Below are 18972 nucleotides of genomic sequence, written 5' to 3'. Positions count from 1 at the left end.
TTCTGCTGCTTGATACTAACATACTAATCTTCAGATGTAAATATTGTACTTTAGACTCCACTGCATTGAGATGTTGGCTGTAGTTAGTTTGCAGATTCACATGAATGATGCCTTGGTGTCTGGTTCAAAGGGTGAGCCGGTGATAGTGGATGTAAATGGTTAAACCGTAGCGGTCCGCAGTGACGTCACAGGCTGGTCTCTGCCGCTTCGGGCCGCATTGAGTTTGTTCAGGAGGAGAAAAAACAGGCCGAAGCACCTCACCGCTCTCTTTACACCGCGGATCAGCAGCTGCAGCCGGAAAAACAGCCTCAAAAATGGGCAACTGTCAAGTAGGTGCCTCCGTCTTCTGGACGGTTCGTGGAGAGCTCATAGAAAGAGAGAGACAATCTCACCAATCAGCAGTGTGAGCGTCTGTGAGCCACACTGGGTCAGGACCGGGGTTTTAATCCGGACAGTCATCAGGTTAACAGTTACTAATGTGGATTATAGGAGTCATTTCCCATCAGATGTTGAGTTTACTGCGTATTTCTCCTGATGGATCCAACGCTGCGCCGCAGTCAGTGCGCACCATGACGGATCTCTTTATTAGGGGGGAAACCGAGAGCTGCGCCTTCAGATTCTTAATATTTGGTGTTTCTTTAAATGAAACGTCTTCAAATGGTACCGTGTGACAGACAGCCGTGTCTGGGGGGTTTCACGCTGAGGAAAAAGGCCACTCCCCTGCGGAATTCATCACAGCTCCGTTACCATTAGATGTGTGTGGAGGCCACAGGCCGCCTGTGGGGTGGATGAATGAGAGGAGGGTGTCCGCTTATGTCAGGTTTCTGTCTGTTTTTGGTGCGTTTGTGTGCATTTGTTTATTATTGTACCTCGGTTATACAAGCTGGCAGTGAGAAAAGCTGTATGTAACTAAAACAGCCTCGGTCTGATGTATTTTATAATGTATTTTAAATGTATAATTGTGAAACAATCTCTAAAAAGTGATTTTAAAGTGGTAAAATGACACCAAACTAATAAAGTTGGTGCTCATACCGTGGCATTACATAACTGAGCTCTAACAGTAACAGGATAGGCCTCTAGAGGTTCTGAGTAACTCAGTGAAAACTCTTCCTGTACAAACCCAGTTCCCGTCACATTCTCCCTGTTCTGGGACAGAAAGGTGCCATTAAACTGCTCCTTACTGCTGGGAGATGATAAAGCTCCACTGAGGTCTTCAGGCGGCCCCCTCCGAGTTTGTTTAAAGATTTGTGGACCTGAATTCCTCAACCAGAGCATTGTGATAATGTCCTCCCCTCCCCCATCTACCAGCTGCTTCTACATCGCGATCGTGCCCCCCTCAGCCTCCTTACTTGAATGAACAACAGTTTGATATTTGCTCTGAAAAGCTTTAAAACAATCTGTTTTTATCCCCTCAGCCCACAATCGTGCCGTATGAGGACTTCGATGTCGTGGCTGACATTAAAGCCATCCGAAAAGCCTGCAAAGGGTTTGGTAAGTTGGAAATGCTGAATGACATTGAGTTCTAGTAACGTCTCTAGAAGTATGAAGTTGCAAACTACACTGCTTCTCATCCTGTTGGATCTGGTTTGCATTGTCTTCTCTCCAGGCACTGATGAGCAGGCCATCATTGACATCCTGGCGAACCGCTGTGCATTTCAGCGTCAGGAAATTAAACAGGCCTATTTTGATAAGTACGATGATGTGAGTGTCATTCAGTAACACACACACGATAACATCTGCAGCCCTGTACCGCATCACTCTCACCACAACAACCACTTCATCTGCATTTCTCCTCCTTTCCACCAATGACGATCCCATGTGTGTGTGTGTGTCTCTGTGGCAGGAGTTGGTAGATGTGTTGAAGAGCGAGCTGTCAGGGAACTTTGAGGATGCCATCCTCGCCATGCTGGACCCGCCCGTCATCTACGCCGTGAAGGAGCTGAGGAAGGCCATGAAGGGAGCGGGCACCGACGAGGACGTCCTGGTGGAGATCCTCTGCACCGCCACCAACGCTGTCAGTTACAAGTCAAAAGCGTCACGTGAAATGAATGATTTAGAGTTAATACAACAGTCTGTGCGCCACTATGTTGAGGTGCTTTTAACTTTAAAAACACTAAATGATTAAATTAGTTTAAGATTTTCTGGATTGTCTTTTCCACAGGACATCGCCATGTTCAAGGAATGCTACTTTCAAGGTAAGCCAACAATAATAATAATAATAATCATAATGGATCAAAACATTTCAATTACAAAATCATTTCGTGACACCCATCTATCAAATCCACACTGAAAATGATGAAAATCATGCAGTGCAGTATTTAAACGCCCACTGAGTGACTAAATGTCACTGTTTCCTTCCCTGTATCATGAACCCTGGAGGAAACGGCTGAGAGTGACTCATGAGGACCCACATCTGTCACATACAGAACTATTCTTGTCCCTTCAGCCATGTTATGTACATTCACGCTTTGTTTAGTTAAGGCCCATCCTGCTGCCACTTCCTGTGACCTCTGATACCAGATTACATTTATCAACATCTTTGCTTATGTCTCTATTACCTACTAACAAACGTTATACTTACAAGGCCTCCTGTATAGTAATAATCTGTCCCTGGAAGGAAACAGATTATTAAACAGACAGCTAATGTTATACCGCTCTGAATCCAGTTAACTTTTTACTGCACTAATTCATTTTTATAGTACCTTTAATTGTATATCAGTAGTTTTTTCTGATTTGTAATCAGTATCTTTGAATATGTTGTCCAATACAGTTATCACAGTTTGACAGTTACTTCCAGTTAAAACTCCAAAGACAATCGGCTGAATTCAACTCGTAGTGTCATTACTCTAAAACACACTGCAGTTTCAGGACTTGATTTAATTTAAACAGGCCAGACTTGAAAATGAGAATTGATAATGATAATTATGAAGTTAAAGTGAAAAAGCAGGTTAAGGGGAAGAGGTTGCACCAACAAACTTGTACCTGATGGTTCAAGAGGGTCTACAGTAAGGGTGGACTTCCCCTTTAAGTACTGAGATGTGAAATAAACTGTGTTTTGTTTACTTTGTGTCTTTCTTTCAGTGCACGAGCGTGATCTCGAAGCAGATATCGAGGGAGATACAAGCGGGGACGTTAGAAACCTGCTCATGGCTCTTTTGCAGGTTAGTGTTCTTGTGTTTCTACTCCACTGGCGTAATTAAACTCCTCCCGTCTGCTGTGACTGAAATGGAGCTCACTCTCCCTGCGCCCGATCATTCCCCGTGAACACACACACACACACACACACACACACGGATGCTGGACACTTTCCAGACACCCTCTCATTAGGAAAACGGAGGCCAGATATAGTTACTTCAGTCAGACTAAAGTCTCTTTCACACATGCACTGCAGCCCTGAACTAACCAGACACTACCTGGAGGAGCGGTACGCAAGTGTATGAATCAGTTGGACTGGACCTGGCCGGCTCCCTTATCCATGTAATGTCCCAGTGAGCCCATTATCATGCGCCTGTCAGACTCTTTTCATTGATATTGGGGCAGCTAGAGCTACAGATTGTACATGAATCGTAAGGTTGGTGGTTCGATTCCCAGCTCCTCTAGTCTGTTCAGCTCGCTCCTGAAGCATACAGTGTGAAAGGAAAGTCCCCTCCAAGCAAATTCAATGGTCAAAAAGACTATATGTGCATTACTAGTACAGTCAATTTAACATACTATAGGTAAACTGTTGGATAAAGACAAACACACACAGTGGTATCATGTAACAAAGTGTTGAAAGAACAATAAAACTTTACAATTTTCTACTGTTTTCTACTGTTGTTCAATGTTCCAATATTGTGTCTGAGTTTAAACTGTGGCATGTGTGGATAGGTCCAAGTGTGCAAGTGGTCAAGTGTGTGCTGCATGTGTTAAAGGGCCATTCTGGAAAACGTCCAGACATCATTCTGCGGATATTATCCAGAGTTTATAGGAGAAAATGACAAGCGAGGTCTCACCATAATCTTCTTTTTCCAGGGCAGCAGAGATGAAAGTTACGAGGTGGATGAAGATCTGGCTGAACAAGACGCTACCTCCCTGTTTGAGGTACCGTTTTGATGTTAAATACATATTCATATTAATCTCACGGCAGGTTTGTTGATCCTGCACGATATTAATGTTTGTTGCAGGCTGGTGAAGGGTGCTTTGGGACAGATGAGTCCACTTTCAGCTACATCCTGGCCAGCAGGAATTACCTGCAGCTCCAGGCCACCTTCAAGATGTATGAGCAGGTAGGTTTGGGTGTCACACTGTCCGTTCATAGCTGCACTCATATTGCATAGCAGTTACGTGACCTGACATTTCATCTTCAGCTAGCACATGAATTACTCAGGGCTGGTATCTTACTTTATCCTTAAGAAGCGCTATAGGTTCTCATGCAGGTGCAGACAGAACTACTGGCCACTTTGGGACTTTAAAATGTCCTGAACATCTTCAGTTGTACTTCACTCAAACATAAATCACTAGTCACAGTATTAAATCCTTTTGGGGACAGTAGGAGGAAATTATAGGACTCGGAAATGAAACGTTACCACTTTGAGGCATCGCTGGTGCCCAGATTGAGTTAGTCATTTTCTCTCCTTAGCTCTCTGGAACTGAGATCCTGGACGCCATTGAGAATGAGACTTCTGGGACACTGAAGAAGTGCTACATTGCTCTTGGTTAGTATGAAGTACATCCACTCTAATCATGGAATAACACTGAATGTGTGCAGACAGAGGTTAAAGAAAGTGTTGAAATAATAGACTGTGAGAAATGTATTTGACTTTATTAGGGACAAGGAGCTAATGGCAGCGGAAAACAGGATATATGACGGTTGAATTTAATGAAAGTCTGTCTGTCCTCAGTGAGAGTTGCAAAGAATCCTCAGCTCTACTTTGCTAGACGTCTACACAAAGCGATGAAAGGAGCAGGCACCGACGACGACACCCTTATTCGCATCATTGTGGTTCGCTCTGAGGTAAAAGCACTAAAAGTCAAAAGAGTTTTAAGGGGGTATAAGTTAGGTTATAGCTCAATGCCACTTTGTTTTCTGCAGCACATTTTAGTGTAGGAGGCTGAGATGAGCTTTGGCCTCACAGTTAATCACCACTTATGTTATTGTATCAATGTTTAACTTGTTCAACTACTAGGTTACCAGACAAATCAGGTTTACGCAGGAAAGTGGTTATTTGCACTGTAGTAAGCTTCAGCATGTGACTGTAAAATCTGGTTGATAGTCAGAGATCTTCAACCTGATTTTGAAACTGTAAGTTTATCAGTGAAGATGTTGTTTCCTGGCCTTTTTCCTTTTGCTCAGAATTACATTTTTTATTTTCATAACAGCGTTAATGTGTTAATGTGTGAATTTTATAGATAGTCACATAGTTACCTTTGGAAAGTGATAGTTGAAGTCTGACTTTAAGTTGAATTATTTTCAATACTAGAAAGCACCACAACACGCAGTCCTCTAATCCTGCTGCACTACTGTCACAGCAGTATTGTCCTTGTTGGAAGCCTTTACACATTAAAGTATCCAAGAAATTATTTTCCCCCAGAAGAAATCTGTTTCTCTAATGGCCAATTACTAAATCTGAGCAGTATACATGACATTTTTTATTGCATTTCATAATCCGCCTTGCTTTACCTCTGGTCCTTTTTTTCTTTTTGTCAACAGTTTGATCTGGAGACCATAAAAGACATGTATCTGGAGAAGTACGACGTGTCTCTGAAGGAGGCCCTGAAGGACGAGTGCAGCGGCGACTTTAAACGTCTCCTCCTCGCCATCTGCCACTGAGAGTCGGAGGGTCGAGCCGAGCGGACGTGGACGGCAGAGGCAGAGGCAGCAGAGTCCGTTTATACTGAGGGCGCTGCTGTTGTTCTGTCTAACAAACTAATACTACTCAGTCTCTCCATGTGACATTATGTAGAGAGCAGGGGGTGGAAGTGATGAAGTATTTAACCCGGCTCATATCTTGTCTGAGTTACACTAATGTCGGTGGCTCTGTTTATTAACTTCTTCCACAGACATTAAAGGTCTCATATTATGCAAAATGCCATCGTTCATAAGTCGTTAAACATACGAATGTGTCCACAGTGTGCCTGGAGACCACCAAACTATAGCAAAAGACCATCCTCCCTCTTTTCCTCTGCTCCATCTTTCAGTAAATTTTGCGTGAAAACACACGCAGTTAGGATCTGTTGATCATGTGACCTCCTCCGGTCCTTCAGCGAGCTGACTGTGCCCGCCAAATGAAAACCTCCTGAATCCTCCTCACTGTCCGTCACTGTTTTTCCCTCCCTAACACCAGCTCCTGGTAACATGAAGGTGTCTACGGCGCGAGCAGAGCATGGAGAAAACAGCTGCAGCAGCCATGTCTGGTATGAGAAATATAATGTGCTTTTTAAACATTAAACCATTTAAACCTATTGTAGTATAACTTCCACATACAAGTATTAGCATAATATGGGACCTTAAATTAACCCACATTGACCTGGATTCACTCTTTGTCTGTGAATCTACAGTTTCTATCAATCACTGCCCGTTTCTTAGTCCCTTTGTAGCGTTTACCAGCATTTACACAATGATGAGTCAGTCCTCGTCACCGTAAACAAGCACCAGAATTTACACATTTCCAGGAGCCAACAGTAGTCACACTGATGCAATTACACTGAGTGTGATTTAATCATGTGGTTTGAGGCTTGGTAGGATAATCACATTGTAAATGCAAGACATTTTTGTGCACTGGGAAAAAGTCTATGGCTTCAGTGTGTCTCCCTGATAATAATTAATTAATCAAGTGTTAATCATTACCACCGTATAAGTATTAAATTGCTTTAGATCTAATCATTCTTCATTTATATCTCCAGGGCCGTTACCTTTCACCCTCCATGCCCCAAACTCAGTGGCTGTTATACGTCACTGCTGTTTAAACTAATGCAATCACTCCATAAGGCTTGAAGTTTGTGCTTATACGTGAAGAAATGTGAAAGTTTGTACTGAAGGAGTCATAGCTTGTATCATGAAGGAAATGCAAAGTTATTATGTGAAAGGTTTTCTGATTTTCCTCACAACTGATTCACAGAAGAGAATATATATTTTATCAGTTGCTTATTGAAAGAAACTATATATTGATTTACATCGTGTTGCTTTTTTTTTATTTTTTATCCCATACTACAACTAGAAAAACTTGACAAATCAAAATACACCTCACCTTGTTATACATTTTTGTATTCTGACTAACACAGTGGAGTGTTTAATATATAACATTATTTAGTTTACTGTTCTAGGTAGGCCAGAGAGTACACTGTAACCTGAAGGAAACATGTCACATCTGCGCAGTCTGATGTCTCTATTTGTGTGTCTCCATAAGGCAGCTGAGATTTGTCATAATTACCACTATTTTAAATGTTTTCCAACAAGCCGAGTAGATACTCAAGTGAACTGCAGCACATGAGATAGTAACAACAACAACAACCAGGACGTCAGTTGAGTTGTGGGACTAGTGTTTGTCTCTCTGTAGCCAAAGAAATGTAGTCTTAACTGCAAATAAAGTTCCCTGTAACCTCAACATGTCTGTTTTGTTTATACCTTGGCAGCCTCTGCTGGCACTATGGTGAGGTAATGCACTTGAAAAGTTATTTTAACCAGTGGAAGATCTCTGCAGGGATCCTTTCTGTAATACTGACACTTAAATTAACAATGTGAGCCTGTCAGTAGGCGTACTTTGGTGATTTGAGCTGCCCCAAACACTGGCGTTGTGTCCTTTGTAGCTCGTTTAGGTAACATCTTATCTCTGCCAGCTGAGACAATCTACTGGACCAATTCCTAACATTTAGATGTTAAATTTAGTTACAAGCTACTTAAAAGCTGCAGGTTATTAATACAAAATATTACCAACAAATAAAGTATGATATATTGTTATGAACTGAGCTGCACACTGAGATATATATATATATATATATATATATATATATATTTATATAAGCCCGAGCTGCTAAATTAAAATGTTACAAACATGATTATGATCATAATACTTGAATATAACTTAATATTTCTACATTTTGATATTTCTACTTTTACTTAAAGTGATCTGACTCCAGCACTGCTGCTCAGTGCGTTGACAGTCACATGAAAGTTTTCATCAAGTTATGTTTATACATGGTGATGCTGTTGTCGTGGCAACGCATCAGCCCACCCCCCCCAACACGATTTCCATGACAACCTTATCAAGCATTCAGCGGCTGTCAAGTGTTGCGGAGTGCTGTGGATGTGAATGGTCCGTCCATCACCTCTGTGAAAGGACACGCCCCCCCTCAAGCCTGTCACCGCTGTCGTGCTGCCTTTAATGGCTGTCGGTTAAATGCCAAATTCAAAAAAAAAAAAGTTGCATTTAAACCCACAAAGTCTGAGAGAAGAATGGGAAAACGAGTAATCCAGGCCACTTAGATCACCTAGCCGTGGGTATAAACTATATTTAACACCGTATCACACAGTTTGCATCTTTTCTCTTCAAAACTAGTCTTATGGGTGTTCAGCATCAGTAGTGATCTATCTATCTGTCGCTCATAATTATACACAAGCATATTCTAGATGGATTGTGCATCATTTTCTCTGAAATTCATTGTGACATATTTGAAAAATATCTGAAAACTTCAGGCTCTCGTCCTTTGAGTTAAAACAATGTCTCAGCATGGTTTTGTTTTTTTTAAACATGCTTTTTCTAATTGATTTTTTTTCTTCCAAAAAATAATCATCGGATTTTGAAAACACTCTGCAGTTCAGGCATTTTCTAGTTGATTTAATTATTTTGGGCGATAAACAGCTGTTGAATGCCTTAAAAGGAATTGCAGTAATTTCAAAACACCGTTCACATACACCAGGCTCGCCAGTGTAGGCCCTTTAGTCGGACTCTCGGCGGAGCCCCTGAAGGCAGCGCAGTGTTTGAGCAGCAGCGTCAGCGCTCTGCTCTCCGTCTCCGCCTCTCTCTCTCTCTGCCATGCATGTTGTAGTCTCGCTTTTTTCTCTCCACTCGTCTCTTGTTTATATTTTTGAAAAACGGAGCTTCTCACACGAAGCGAGACTCCAGCCGGCGGCAGCGCAGACACAGGAGCATCTCCAGCGCCAGTTTCACCCCCTGGACCCTCCTGAAGGTGCGTTGTCTTGTGTGTTTCTCAGGCTTTGTTGCTCCTTTTTCTCCCTCTTTTGCTGGTAATTACAGTCATTAGCATCCATCTTGGTAGAAGCTAATTAAAACCACTGCAAGGAGAAATGGTTGGCCCTTTAGCCAACTAAACATCACCTGTGTGTCTTTTAGGAGGTTTATAACTTCTGTCACACCAAATGTGCTGATTAAAATTCTTACCAATTAAAACTCCAATATATCTCTGTAATCATCAATAGGAATATAAATAACAGGCCTGCTGACTCTGTCGTTTTAATTTCTCACTTTATTAGTATTTACACCCCATGTGCAAGCACTAAAGAGTGTAAAATGTGTTAGGCTTATTTCTGGGAGAGTATTTCAGTGTTAGCAGGCTGTGTCAGGTGCTGGGCACAGATAAATCACTGCACCACTCACCACTCATCCGTGTTTAGATGCTGCAGTTTGCACGACCATGAGTCCATCTTCATCTCCATGGAAACATGCAGAAAAACAGTGATGTCCACTTCCTGCAACAAACAACTGAGCAGACAAACTGCTGCAGTTTTATCTCTTCTGTCAGTGAAATATTGGATCCAAGTGTGAAGCGCCTGAATGCACCACATATCCTTTGTATTGATACTCAGCAGCCTCCAACCATATTAGGTGAAGTCTTATTCTATGGGCCATGACCTGATTACTATTATTATTATATAATACAGCTCCTCACTCAGAGTGTACATGTTGTTATATGTTATTATTATTATTATTATTATTATTATTATTATTATTATAATACAGCTCCTCACTCAGAGTGTACATGTTGTTGTATATTATTATTATTATTATTATATAATACAGCTCCTCACTCGGAGTGTACATGTTGTTGTATATTATTATTATTATTATTATATAATACAGCTCCTCACTCGGAGTGTACATGTTATTGTATATTATTATTAGTAGTAGTGGTATTATTTGTATCATTACTTTATTCTTATTCTTTTGGAGCTTTGTGTAACAAAAAGCAATTTCCCCCTGGGGATTATTAAAGTAATTCTGATTCTGATAAAAGTGGAAATATGGAATAAGATGAAGTTGATGCGTAAATAATGCAGGACTCGTGGTGATTTAATGCATCATTAGCATGAATCCCTGTTGCTCACTATTAAAAAATGATAAAGTCACTATGACTTCATGTGATTACTTAAAGGGGCACTCCTCACCTTCTACACATGAATGTCTTCTGTAGTTTATTTTAGAACAAAATACTTAGTTATAGTTTAGCTAATAATGATTAACTAATGAGTAACCCATGAGTCAGTACTAGTTTTTTTCAAAGTTACGCTGGAACTTCTCATGAAGGAAGTGGTCAGTATGTCTCCTCACAGATATTTATGAACTAATCATTACCTAATTATTCATTACGATAGTATCTCCCAGTCTGTTTGCTAGTAACTCATCATTATCTACCACACAGTCCTCAATCCAGGGTTATTCAGGAACTACTTGTTAACAATTCATTAATTATCAGGTCACTCTTCACTTCTTTAGTAGCTACCACGGTGTCGTCCTATGTTTTAATATTTCTGTTATTTGTAATATTGCATCCAGATGTGAAGCGCCTGAATGCACCACATCTCCCTTGTAAAACTCCTCTGCAGCCGGTGACCACATTAGGTAACATCTTATAACTATGGGCTACAAAATACACGCTGAAGTAATGCATAAGTAATGCATGACTCATGATGATTTAATGCATTAATTAATTCATCATTAATGATGAATGTTTCTCATTATTTAGAACCTATAAAGTCACTATAAGCTCGTGTTATTAGTTAAAGGGCCACTCCACCCATTTCACACATGAATGTGATCTGTAGCTTCTTTGGAAAAACAGCCTTAATGATGTCATAAGATAAGAAGGAAGTGAAAACTAAAGAAAGATGCTGTTGAGCTGCATGATGGTAAATGTAGGATCTATTGTTTTAATGGACTAATAGTCAGGATATGTTGGCATCTGCTGGCTTGATTTTGACCCAGTCGTCAACAGAAGATGATCTCGAGAAATGCTGATAAGCCACAATCAGTTTTGATGCCCAGTTTCTACTTTTCACACTTCAGTACATTTTAAATTATTGATGAATGCTTAAATAGTCTATCAAGTAGGTCGAAATGTCAGCTGCAGGAGAACGGACAAACATCTTAGTTTTAGTGCACCATTGCCACACTGCACTCATTTCCAAAACCACAGATAAATACAGTAACAAAATGAAGTGAAACAGGACAGAAACAATGACTGATGTCATGCAGCGACGTGTAGATTTCTGCTTTATAAATTGTTACCCAACAGGAAGCAAATCATTTCTTCATAATCTGTCAGTTCATCGTGCATCAACAGAAACACACTCTAACGTGTCTTTACATGCCGCAATGTCTGATGTTTGATTCCTCTGAAGTTCTGCAGCAGAAATTACCACGTTCAACTGCAGAAACAGCCGTTTGGTTTATGTGAACTTTCCTGTGATCATTTTTTTAAGCATTAGTCTTAACGTTTAGTGAGATTTTTTTGAGGAAACTTTGCCAAGAGAGCTTGGAGCCACTGAGACATCTTAGTCAACTGAACTAGACTTGACTTTAATATTTAATATATAGTCATTTTAGTTAAAAACCATATACAGTACATGTAAGTATAAGTATACACAGTATATGTATGTATATCAATGTGGAAAATATACATCAAAAGGAAAAACAACATTTCTTTATTCACACCGTCGAGGAACTTCAGTTTCTGAAGTCTGATTCTGAAACAAAATTAGGATATAAGCACAAAAATTATGGGTCCCTGCTCATTCTTAATTAATGCTTAACTAATGCATGATTCATCATGTTCTAATGAATGTATTAATGCGTCGTATATCATGAACACATGTGGCTCAGGATTAATAAATGATAAGGCCTTTTATTAGTTTTGTCTCCCGTCATTAAGTCAGTCAGTACAAAGGTAAAATCATTGCTGCAGTAATAAAATCACATAGATGCAGGAAGGATAGTCAGTTAACCATTAGTTAACAGTTCAACGCGTTAACCAGAGGGCCACAATGCAGACGATGTCACGGAAAGTTAAGGGTGAACATAGTTACAATATTGAACAGATGTGTTGTCCACAGGACATGAATGTGCTGAATATAAATTCTGTTATTATGATGATGAAAACACTCTCTGCACTGATTGGTGTGCCGCCCGTATTTAGAAACGCATTCATGAGTTTCTCTTAATTCAAATGCGTTTCTCATAACTCACGAAGCTTCATATGTATGAGAGCACACATGAATTCATGCAAATGAATGTAGCCCAATTAAAACTTTAACCAGAGCCTTTTTTGAAAAATGAATCATCTGAAGCCTGGCAGTCTCTGTTTTTATGTTTACTTTTGAGCATAAGTGGTTTACTCTAAATTCTGTTTCACTGCTGCTGTTTATAAAGGGACAAAATATCTTTTAATGGTCTTATAACAGATATGAGCTCAAATTGTTGCTCTAACGTTGCAGCCAGAAAACAAATGAACAGCGGTTTTGTCCTAAAACACACAAGTTGTTTGTATCACTGAATCTGAGGTATTTAACTTCATCCTGACAGCCTTATCTCATAATTATGTCTTACTCATCTCATCTTTTGGACTTACTGTCTCATTATTACATTATTATTACATTATTCTCATTATCTCAGTATTTAGAGTTAGAGCACTAACACCTCACCTGACGGTACAAATCCTTGTGTGATCCCATCTAAAATATCACCATGTTTGGTAACAGCACAAAACATACAATTAAATTTGATTAAAAGAAACATATGTTGTTAAGATTGTAAGTTTCAAACTTTGAGATACGAATTACAATAATTACAAGATCAGGCTGTTGTTTCTTCTTCTTTCTCTCCGTCTGTTTTAAATGACCTTAATGTATCACTGTTTATGTGATCATGCGAGTCCTGCATTAATTTCATGTCATCAAACTCCTGAATGTCAAAAGTCTTCAACAGCAGAACGACATCTTGTCTTGAAGTGTCAGCTATATTATCAGTGAATATCTCAGGCTGGCAGCAGTTAGTCTTTTTTTATACAGCCTGCCAATGACTTGATGGTCCATTGCATGATGAATAATAATATAAAAGTGATGCTGCCTTTATTATTTTAATATCCAGTGACAGCGGATCATGTAACATGATGCATTTCATCACGGTGCAGTAACTCAAGCATTAAATTAATTCCTATATACAAGCATTACTCATGCATTAAAGCATCATGAGTCATGTTTTAGTTCTACATCATGTATCTCTCTCTCATAATTTTGATGTAGCATTGTATAATTACAAGATCCATATTACGATCTTTTATGGGAATAAGAGATCGTAATTATAAGATACAGATCTCATAATTACAAGATCTGTATCTAGTTGCTGTGGAAACAGTTTGGGTCCAAGTTTACTCGCTGTCAACTGCTGACAGCAAACATTGCAACTGCATTAATATGAAGTTCATGCTTCTGTTTGAAACAGTTGCACGTGTCCAGGAGCTGGGAGTGATGGTCAGGTGACGACTGACGGACACTTTTTCTCAGAATTTCGAGAAAACCTGTAACTTCAAGATACATTTCTAGGTTACATCTCTGCTCCTCTTCCAGGTTTGAAGAGATGTCGTCCGTGTGGCAGCAGGAGCCGTCGGGTTATTCCCCCTGCGTAGAGATCGACTCCAGCTCCGTGAGGTGCAAAGACAGGCTCACCTCTCCGGTCTGGCTGAAGCAGGAACAAGACGAACTCCGCATCATCAAGTGGGAGAACTTTCAAACGGGAGCCTCAGCCGATGCTGTTCAGGACAACACGCCGAGCAGCGCCATGTCTGGTAGGAGCGTTGTCATACAGTGTCTGCTGCCTTTCTGTGAATATGCCATTGTTACATACATTTTTCTATACTTCTATCAACTTGGCGCAATGAGACAAGGCTCCAGGCCATTCATAGATTGTGTAATGTGTTTCAAATAACTGCTGATTTGTCTCTATATTATGTCATTAGTAAACTTGACTGAGCAGGATAGGAAATAATGTATTTTCTTATTAATTGAAGTGGTTATTGGGCTTTCACTTAAACCAACATCAAATCTAAGTTTCAGCCATATTTGAATTGTAAGAAAGGCGGCCACTTCCTGTTTTGTGCCATACAGCAATTACATTACTTCCCCTTGACCCACAATGTAAACTTTTGTGTTGTGGCTTCAGTCTTTGACAGTGGTCTTGTTTTTTTATGATTATATTAATGTCTCACAGTCAAAATTATAATGATATTTGAATACTTGTGGTGGAAAAAGTGGTGGCATCATTTGAAAAAGCTGCTGACATATAATGGAGCTTTAAGCTTTGTGTTTTAATGCTCTCCACATGGCTGTCCTGTCCCCCTCCAGCTGCCTCATATGCAGAAAGCTTGCCCCCGCGGGTGCTGCTGACCATCACCAAGCTCCAGTGTATGCTGGAGAGCAAGCAGGAGCGCATCACCGCGCTGGAGAGACAGGTGGAGGACCTGATGCAGGACCGCAAGTTCCTGAGGAGCCAGATCGAAAACCTCACAACTAACCGCTCCATGCCAACGTTCGCATCACCCAGTCCACTGGTTGAAGGTCAGTGAAGCTGTAGGCCGTGTCTGACTTCATTACATTCGCACTCATTTGATGCTCTTATTCATGTCATTTCTGTTGATGACACACAGCTCCTAAACCCAGCAAAGTGCAGCACCCAGAGAGCAAATCTCGGAAGAGAGAAAGAGCTTCTTGTAGTTCCTCTGACAGCAGTGACAGCGGCTCTGAAGCGTCGGACTCATCTGAAGTTTCAGCGGCTTCAAGTGAACACAGACGGAAGAAACACCATAAGGACAAGAAAAGATCAAAGAAAGGGAAGGACTACAGCAGGAAGAGAGGTAATAATCACGTCTTATCATTTTAAAAGTAGTCAGTATTTAGTGTAGTGTGGTTCACTAGTGGTCATCAACATCAACAGTCATGCCACAACCACAGCACACTTTGTTAATTGTGCATGCGTGTGTGTCATTCATTCCACCAGCCACGGGCGTCCAGTATGTCATCCACCGCTACAAACAAGTCCTGTCGGCCTTCATCAAGAAGAAAAGCATGAGCGAAGCCTTTCGCCATCTGGGAATCGACCGGAACACCATCGCCAACACAGCCTCGATTGCTGAGCTCCATTTGGCCGGCAAAGACATGGTCCCCCTGGTGGGCATGTTTCGCCAAGGAGAAGAGACTCTGGTCAGCTACGCGCACAGGTGCACCCTGGTCATTGACAGCGACGCTGACCTGTCCAGGAGAATAGACCAGATGAAAGCTAACGGCGAGCTTCTGCCCATCTCAGGGAAAAGGCCGAGAGTATTGCAGACCCACCTGCAGCAGCTGGGAGGCGCTCCAGAGAGCATTTTAATAGGTTGATGATTATTTCATTGCATGGAGAAGGGGTGAAAGATAATGCCTTCGCAAAATTACATTCTTTTGTTTGTTTGTCTCCCAATCTGAACTGCTGGATTTAAAGGCAGGGCCTGTGACATTGGAGAAACTTGCAAGAGCATCTACATCTATCCAACCAAAAATATTACACTCCCTCCAGTGATGAGTGGCTGAATCTGTCCTTTCTTTCTGTGCATAACCACTTTCAGTCTGACAAATAAACAACTTTGTTGAATGTCTCAATCACATTTAACAAACAATCATATAAACACAAGCAAAATAGCTTAGAGTTCCTGCTCACTGAGCTCAGAGGCTGTACTTTGTGCTATCGGGTTAGCGAGCTAGCCGTTTCTGTGCACAACTTTGAACGGCCCTCTCGTTCTTCGGCTCAGTGGGCATTTGTTTCATCCTGAGTAACTGTGGCTCAAATTTTGGCTGCACTTTCTCTGCCATTCATGTGCGGCTAGCTCGCTAGCTTTAGCAATAAGTCCACCTAGCCTTGTGGAAGACTTTGCTCATTGAGTGCACGGGCAGAGTGAATGATTGTGATTGGACCGGCCTGTGAAAGCCACAGACGCTGTTTTTTATTTTTTATTTTGTCAAACCATTTAATTTATTGATTAATGTCAGGCTGCTTTGTAAGAATATAACAAAAAAGTCTTCTAAAATAAGTTGCATACCCTGCCTTTAAATGTTTTATGTAGCATTTTGGCATTTCTTTGAGATGATTGATAAAAATGTTAATTATTTTCAATATATGCATTTCAGTATCCACATGTACACATTTAGGATGTATATTTTGTACTTGATAGCCATAAAAACTATTTACCGCTGCTTTCATCAATACAAATAATGTTGGTTTTTTTTTATTATTTAAGAGCAGAAGTGTGTGTAGTACTAGAAACACCCACGAGGTGGCAGTGCTCACACATTAGATTGTGTTGACAAATCACTCCCTGTGTCACTCACTCCAAAATGGTGGATAGTCCATTTCCATTTTCCAGTACTTAGTTTCTGTCAGAAGTGTAACTTTATGTTCATAGACTTTGTGAATATAATTAAGTTGACATTATCCTGTGATTCATATGTTGTAATTGAACTCAGCAATCTAAAAACTGCATTTGTTGCAAAGTGTTAATGTTTCTGAATTGCCAACAAATGAAAATGAAAATTTAAGTGGGTTACGTTGTCTTTGTTGTTATCCCGGGTTGTTTTTAGTGCCCTGTATCAAGATACTATTATACAATAATCCTGTACATGACCTATAATAGAGCTATTTAATCCCTGCCTTTCAGGCACGTCAAACCAAGTTTGGGGAAGGTTTAGTGAAACATCAGCTTCACATCAACACCAAATCATATAACTTTGGTCTTCTGTAAGCTGAAATGTTCTTGGCGATGACTGTGCATGATAATGAATTTGCACACGCAGGCATATTTTTGCTCTGACCAGAGGAATGGGCAGCACCAGTTGTGTAGACAGATGGAAAAGCTTGGGAAGACATCCTTGGGCGATGGTAAGTGTCAATGCAAAGTGTTTGCTGTAGCTTCCCCTGCTGTTTGCTTTTCACATGGAGTGACAAATTACTTGTGCAAAGCCATTACAGGGGCTGCACCCAGGCTGTTTATCTTTGCATGGGACTCTGTCACTGTCACTCCCATCCACACGCCAGCTATCTGCTTATCTTTCACTCTCACATCCCAAATTGTCTGTCCCCCTCCCCCCCGCTCTCGTGTTATGAACTCATTCAGTCATTTCTCATTACCTATCACTTCTCCATCTCTTCTTCACCCTTCCTTTCTCTTTCCGCCGCTTCTTGTCACCTTAAACGACAAAGCTGGCGGAGTTTCGGAAAATGCAGGAACATTTCGCGCCAGCAGAGGCGACCACGAGTGACCTGAAGTTCCTCTCAGTCTGTTCACAGCCAGAGGGGACAGGTGCATGCTGGTCCGTTCAGCATCATGATGTAGAAAAGGGCGGGTGTATCTCTCTGCCTGCACTCATCTCTTCCCACCTCCTGAGGCATGCAAATGTCAGCTCTGCTCTCTTTGTCACCAGCGTTAGACCCAAAGGCAGGTTTTCTGCACTTCCCGAAATGAAAAAGGACGCTGTTATCGGGACATATGACTATTTCATTTTCTCTCACCACCCCTGTTGGTCAGCATGCCCCTAAAAAAGGAAAAATGCAGCCTCCACCTACTCCAGAGTGGCAGCTGTGAATTTGCAACTAATGACTCGGGGTGATGGAGCTCAGTGCTGAAGATGGAGATAGGACGTGGGCCTAATCGAGCCTGAAGCATTCTCTCCTCCTCCCCCGGCCCTTTGACTCACACGCGGGTATGGGGCCAGCTGGGACTCCATTTTGTGTCTTTCCTGGCTGCAGGTGCCACGTCATTGCGGGGGGGCTCCAAGTGCCTGACGGGTACAAAATCAACCTCCTCCTCCTCCTCCAGCTTTGATCCTGACCTTGACAAAAAGAGCATCTGGACGTTCTCACAGCGAGTAGCTTGTAATAACCACTAATCAGCCTCTTAATGGTGCAAGTAAAATGCATTTGAACTCTTGAGTTCCAATGGGTTGGGGTTAGATTTTGTTGTGATACTGGCAGTGTGTGGACCTGCTGACTAATAAATGCGTCAGACATATTATATAAAAGGATTACAAGGCTTGTGATGAAACAAAAGCCCTCAGACTTGAGCCACTGATTTTATGCTCTCTGGGGAAACCAGTTCTTGGCTTGAACAACACTAAGTGCAATGTCACTTTTTCACAATGACCGAGATTATTGCAAGACATTGAGTAACCAGTTGTGTTGGCATCTCCTTGGGCTTATTGTTTGGCAGCAGATTTCTGATCGGGTGACACATAATTTGGAATTTAGTTGGAGCAATTACAGAAAAAAATGATTTGTTTAGTGTACATGCAGCAGCACGTTTATTGGTCTTACATGTAAATAGCAGTTCTCTGTGTCATTTTCCTGTATTGTTAAACTGCTGCCATATTTAGTAGGGATCTACCTATTCCATCTATCTATTTTCCTCTCAGGACTGCTCTTATTTTTTTTTTTTATCAGTTTCTGTCTTAAGGACAAACGAAGCACACTCAGACATGAGAGTGACATCAGTCTTCTCATCTAGCTCTTGGCAAGAAAGTGAATAAGCCTATTGCCCAAAATGTTGCACTATTTCTTTAAACTTAGGTAGAAACCTTATTTTTCAATTTTAGACCAAATTACTTTTTAGATTTTCTGATTTTAGACCAAATTGATTAAAACCAAGTTACCCCTGCAATGTAAATTGCATCATATCTTAAGT

The 18972-nt window shown here is 41.0% G+C and overlaps 2 protein-coding genes across 2 annotated transcripts; both read left to right on the top strand.

Annotated features, from left to right (window-relative positions):
• Positions 1–227: 227 nt before the first annotated feature.
• Positions 228–6066, top strand: anxa13 (annexin A13). Its single transcript, XM_070852845.1, has 11 exons — positions 228–329; positions 1416–1491; positions 1607–1701; positions 1844–2014; positions 2162–2195; positions 3082–3161; positions 4012–4080; positions 4164–4265; positions 4619–4694; positions 4881–4993; positions 5690–6066. The coding sequence occupies exons 1-11, from the start codon at positions 315–317 to the stop codon at positions 5807–5809; spliced, it is 951 nt and encodes a 316-aa protein (XP_070708946.1). The 5' UTR covers positions 228–314; the 3' UTR covers positions 5810–6066.
• Positions 6067–10760: 4694 nt separating this feature from the next.
• On the top strand, positions 10761–15853 carry LOC139221324 (coiled-coil domain-containing protein 106-like). The gene is made up of 5 exons (XM_070853262.1): positions 10761–10835; positions 13838–14055; positions 14612–14824; positions 14914–15120; positions 15264–15853. The coding sequence occupies exons 2-5, from the start codon at positions 13848–13850 to the stop codon at positions 15641–15643; spliced, it is 1008 nt and encodes a 335-aa protein (XP_070709363.1). The 5' UTR covers positions 10761–10835; positions 13838–13847; the 3' UTR covers positions 15644–15853.
• Positions 15854–18972: the final 3119 nt, after the last annotated feature.

Source organism: Pempheris klunzingeri, chromosome 21, assembly GCF_042242105.1.
Source record: "Pempheris klunzingeri isolate RE-2024b chromosome 21, fPemKlu1.hap1, whole genome shotgun sequence".
NCBI lineage: Eukaryota > Metazoa > Chordata > Actinopteri > Acropomatiformes > Pempheridae > Pempheris > Pempheris klunzingeri.
This window is presented reverse-complemented; position numbering and strand designations above follow the sequence as displayed.

Bases quoted from the DNA above. Each gene is read 5' to 3' on its own strand.
- LOC139221324 (XM_070853262.1), top strand. From the start codon at position 13,848: ATGTCGTCCGTGTGGCAGCAGGAGCCGTCGGGTTATTCCCCCTGCGTA. The intron at 14,056-14,611 runs GTAGGAGCGTTG...GTCCCCCTCCAG, and splicing joins GCCGAGCAGCGCCATGTCTG to CTGCCTCATATGCAGAAAGC. The intron at 15,121-15,263 runs GTAATAATCACG...TCATTCCACCAG, and splicing joins GGACTACAGCAGGAAGAGAG to CCACGGGCGTCCAGTATGTC.
- anxa13 (XM_070852845.1), top strand. The intron at 1,702-1,843 runs GTGAGTGTCATT...TCTCTGTGGCAG, and splicing joins ATTTTGATAAGTACGATGAT to GAGTTGGTAGATGTGTTGAA. The intron at 2,196-3,081 runs GTAAGCCAACAA...TCTTTCTTTCAG, and splicing joins CAAGGAATGCTACTTTCAAG to TGCACGAGCGTGATCTCGAA.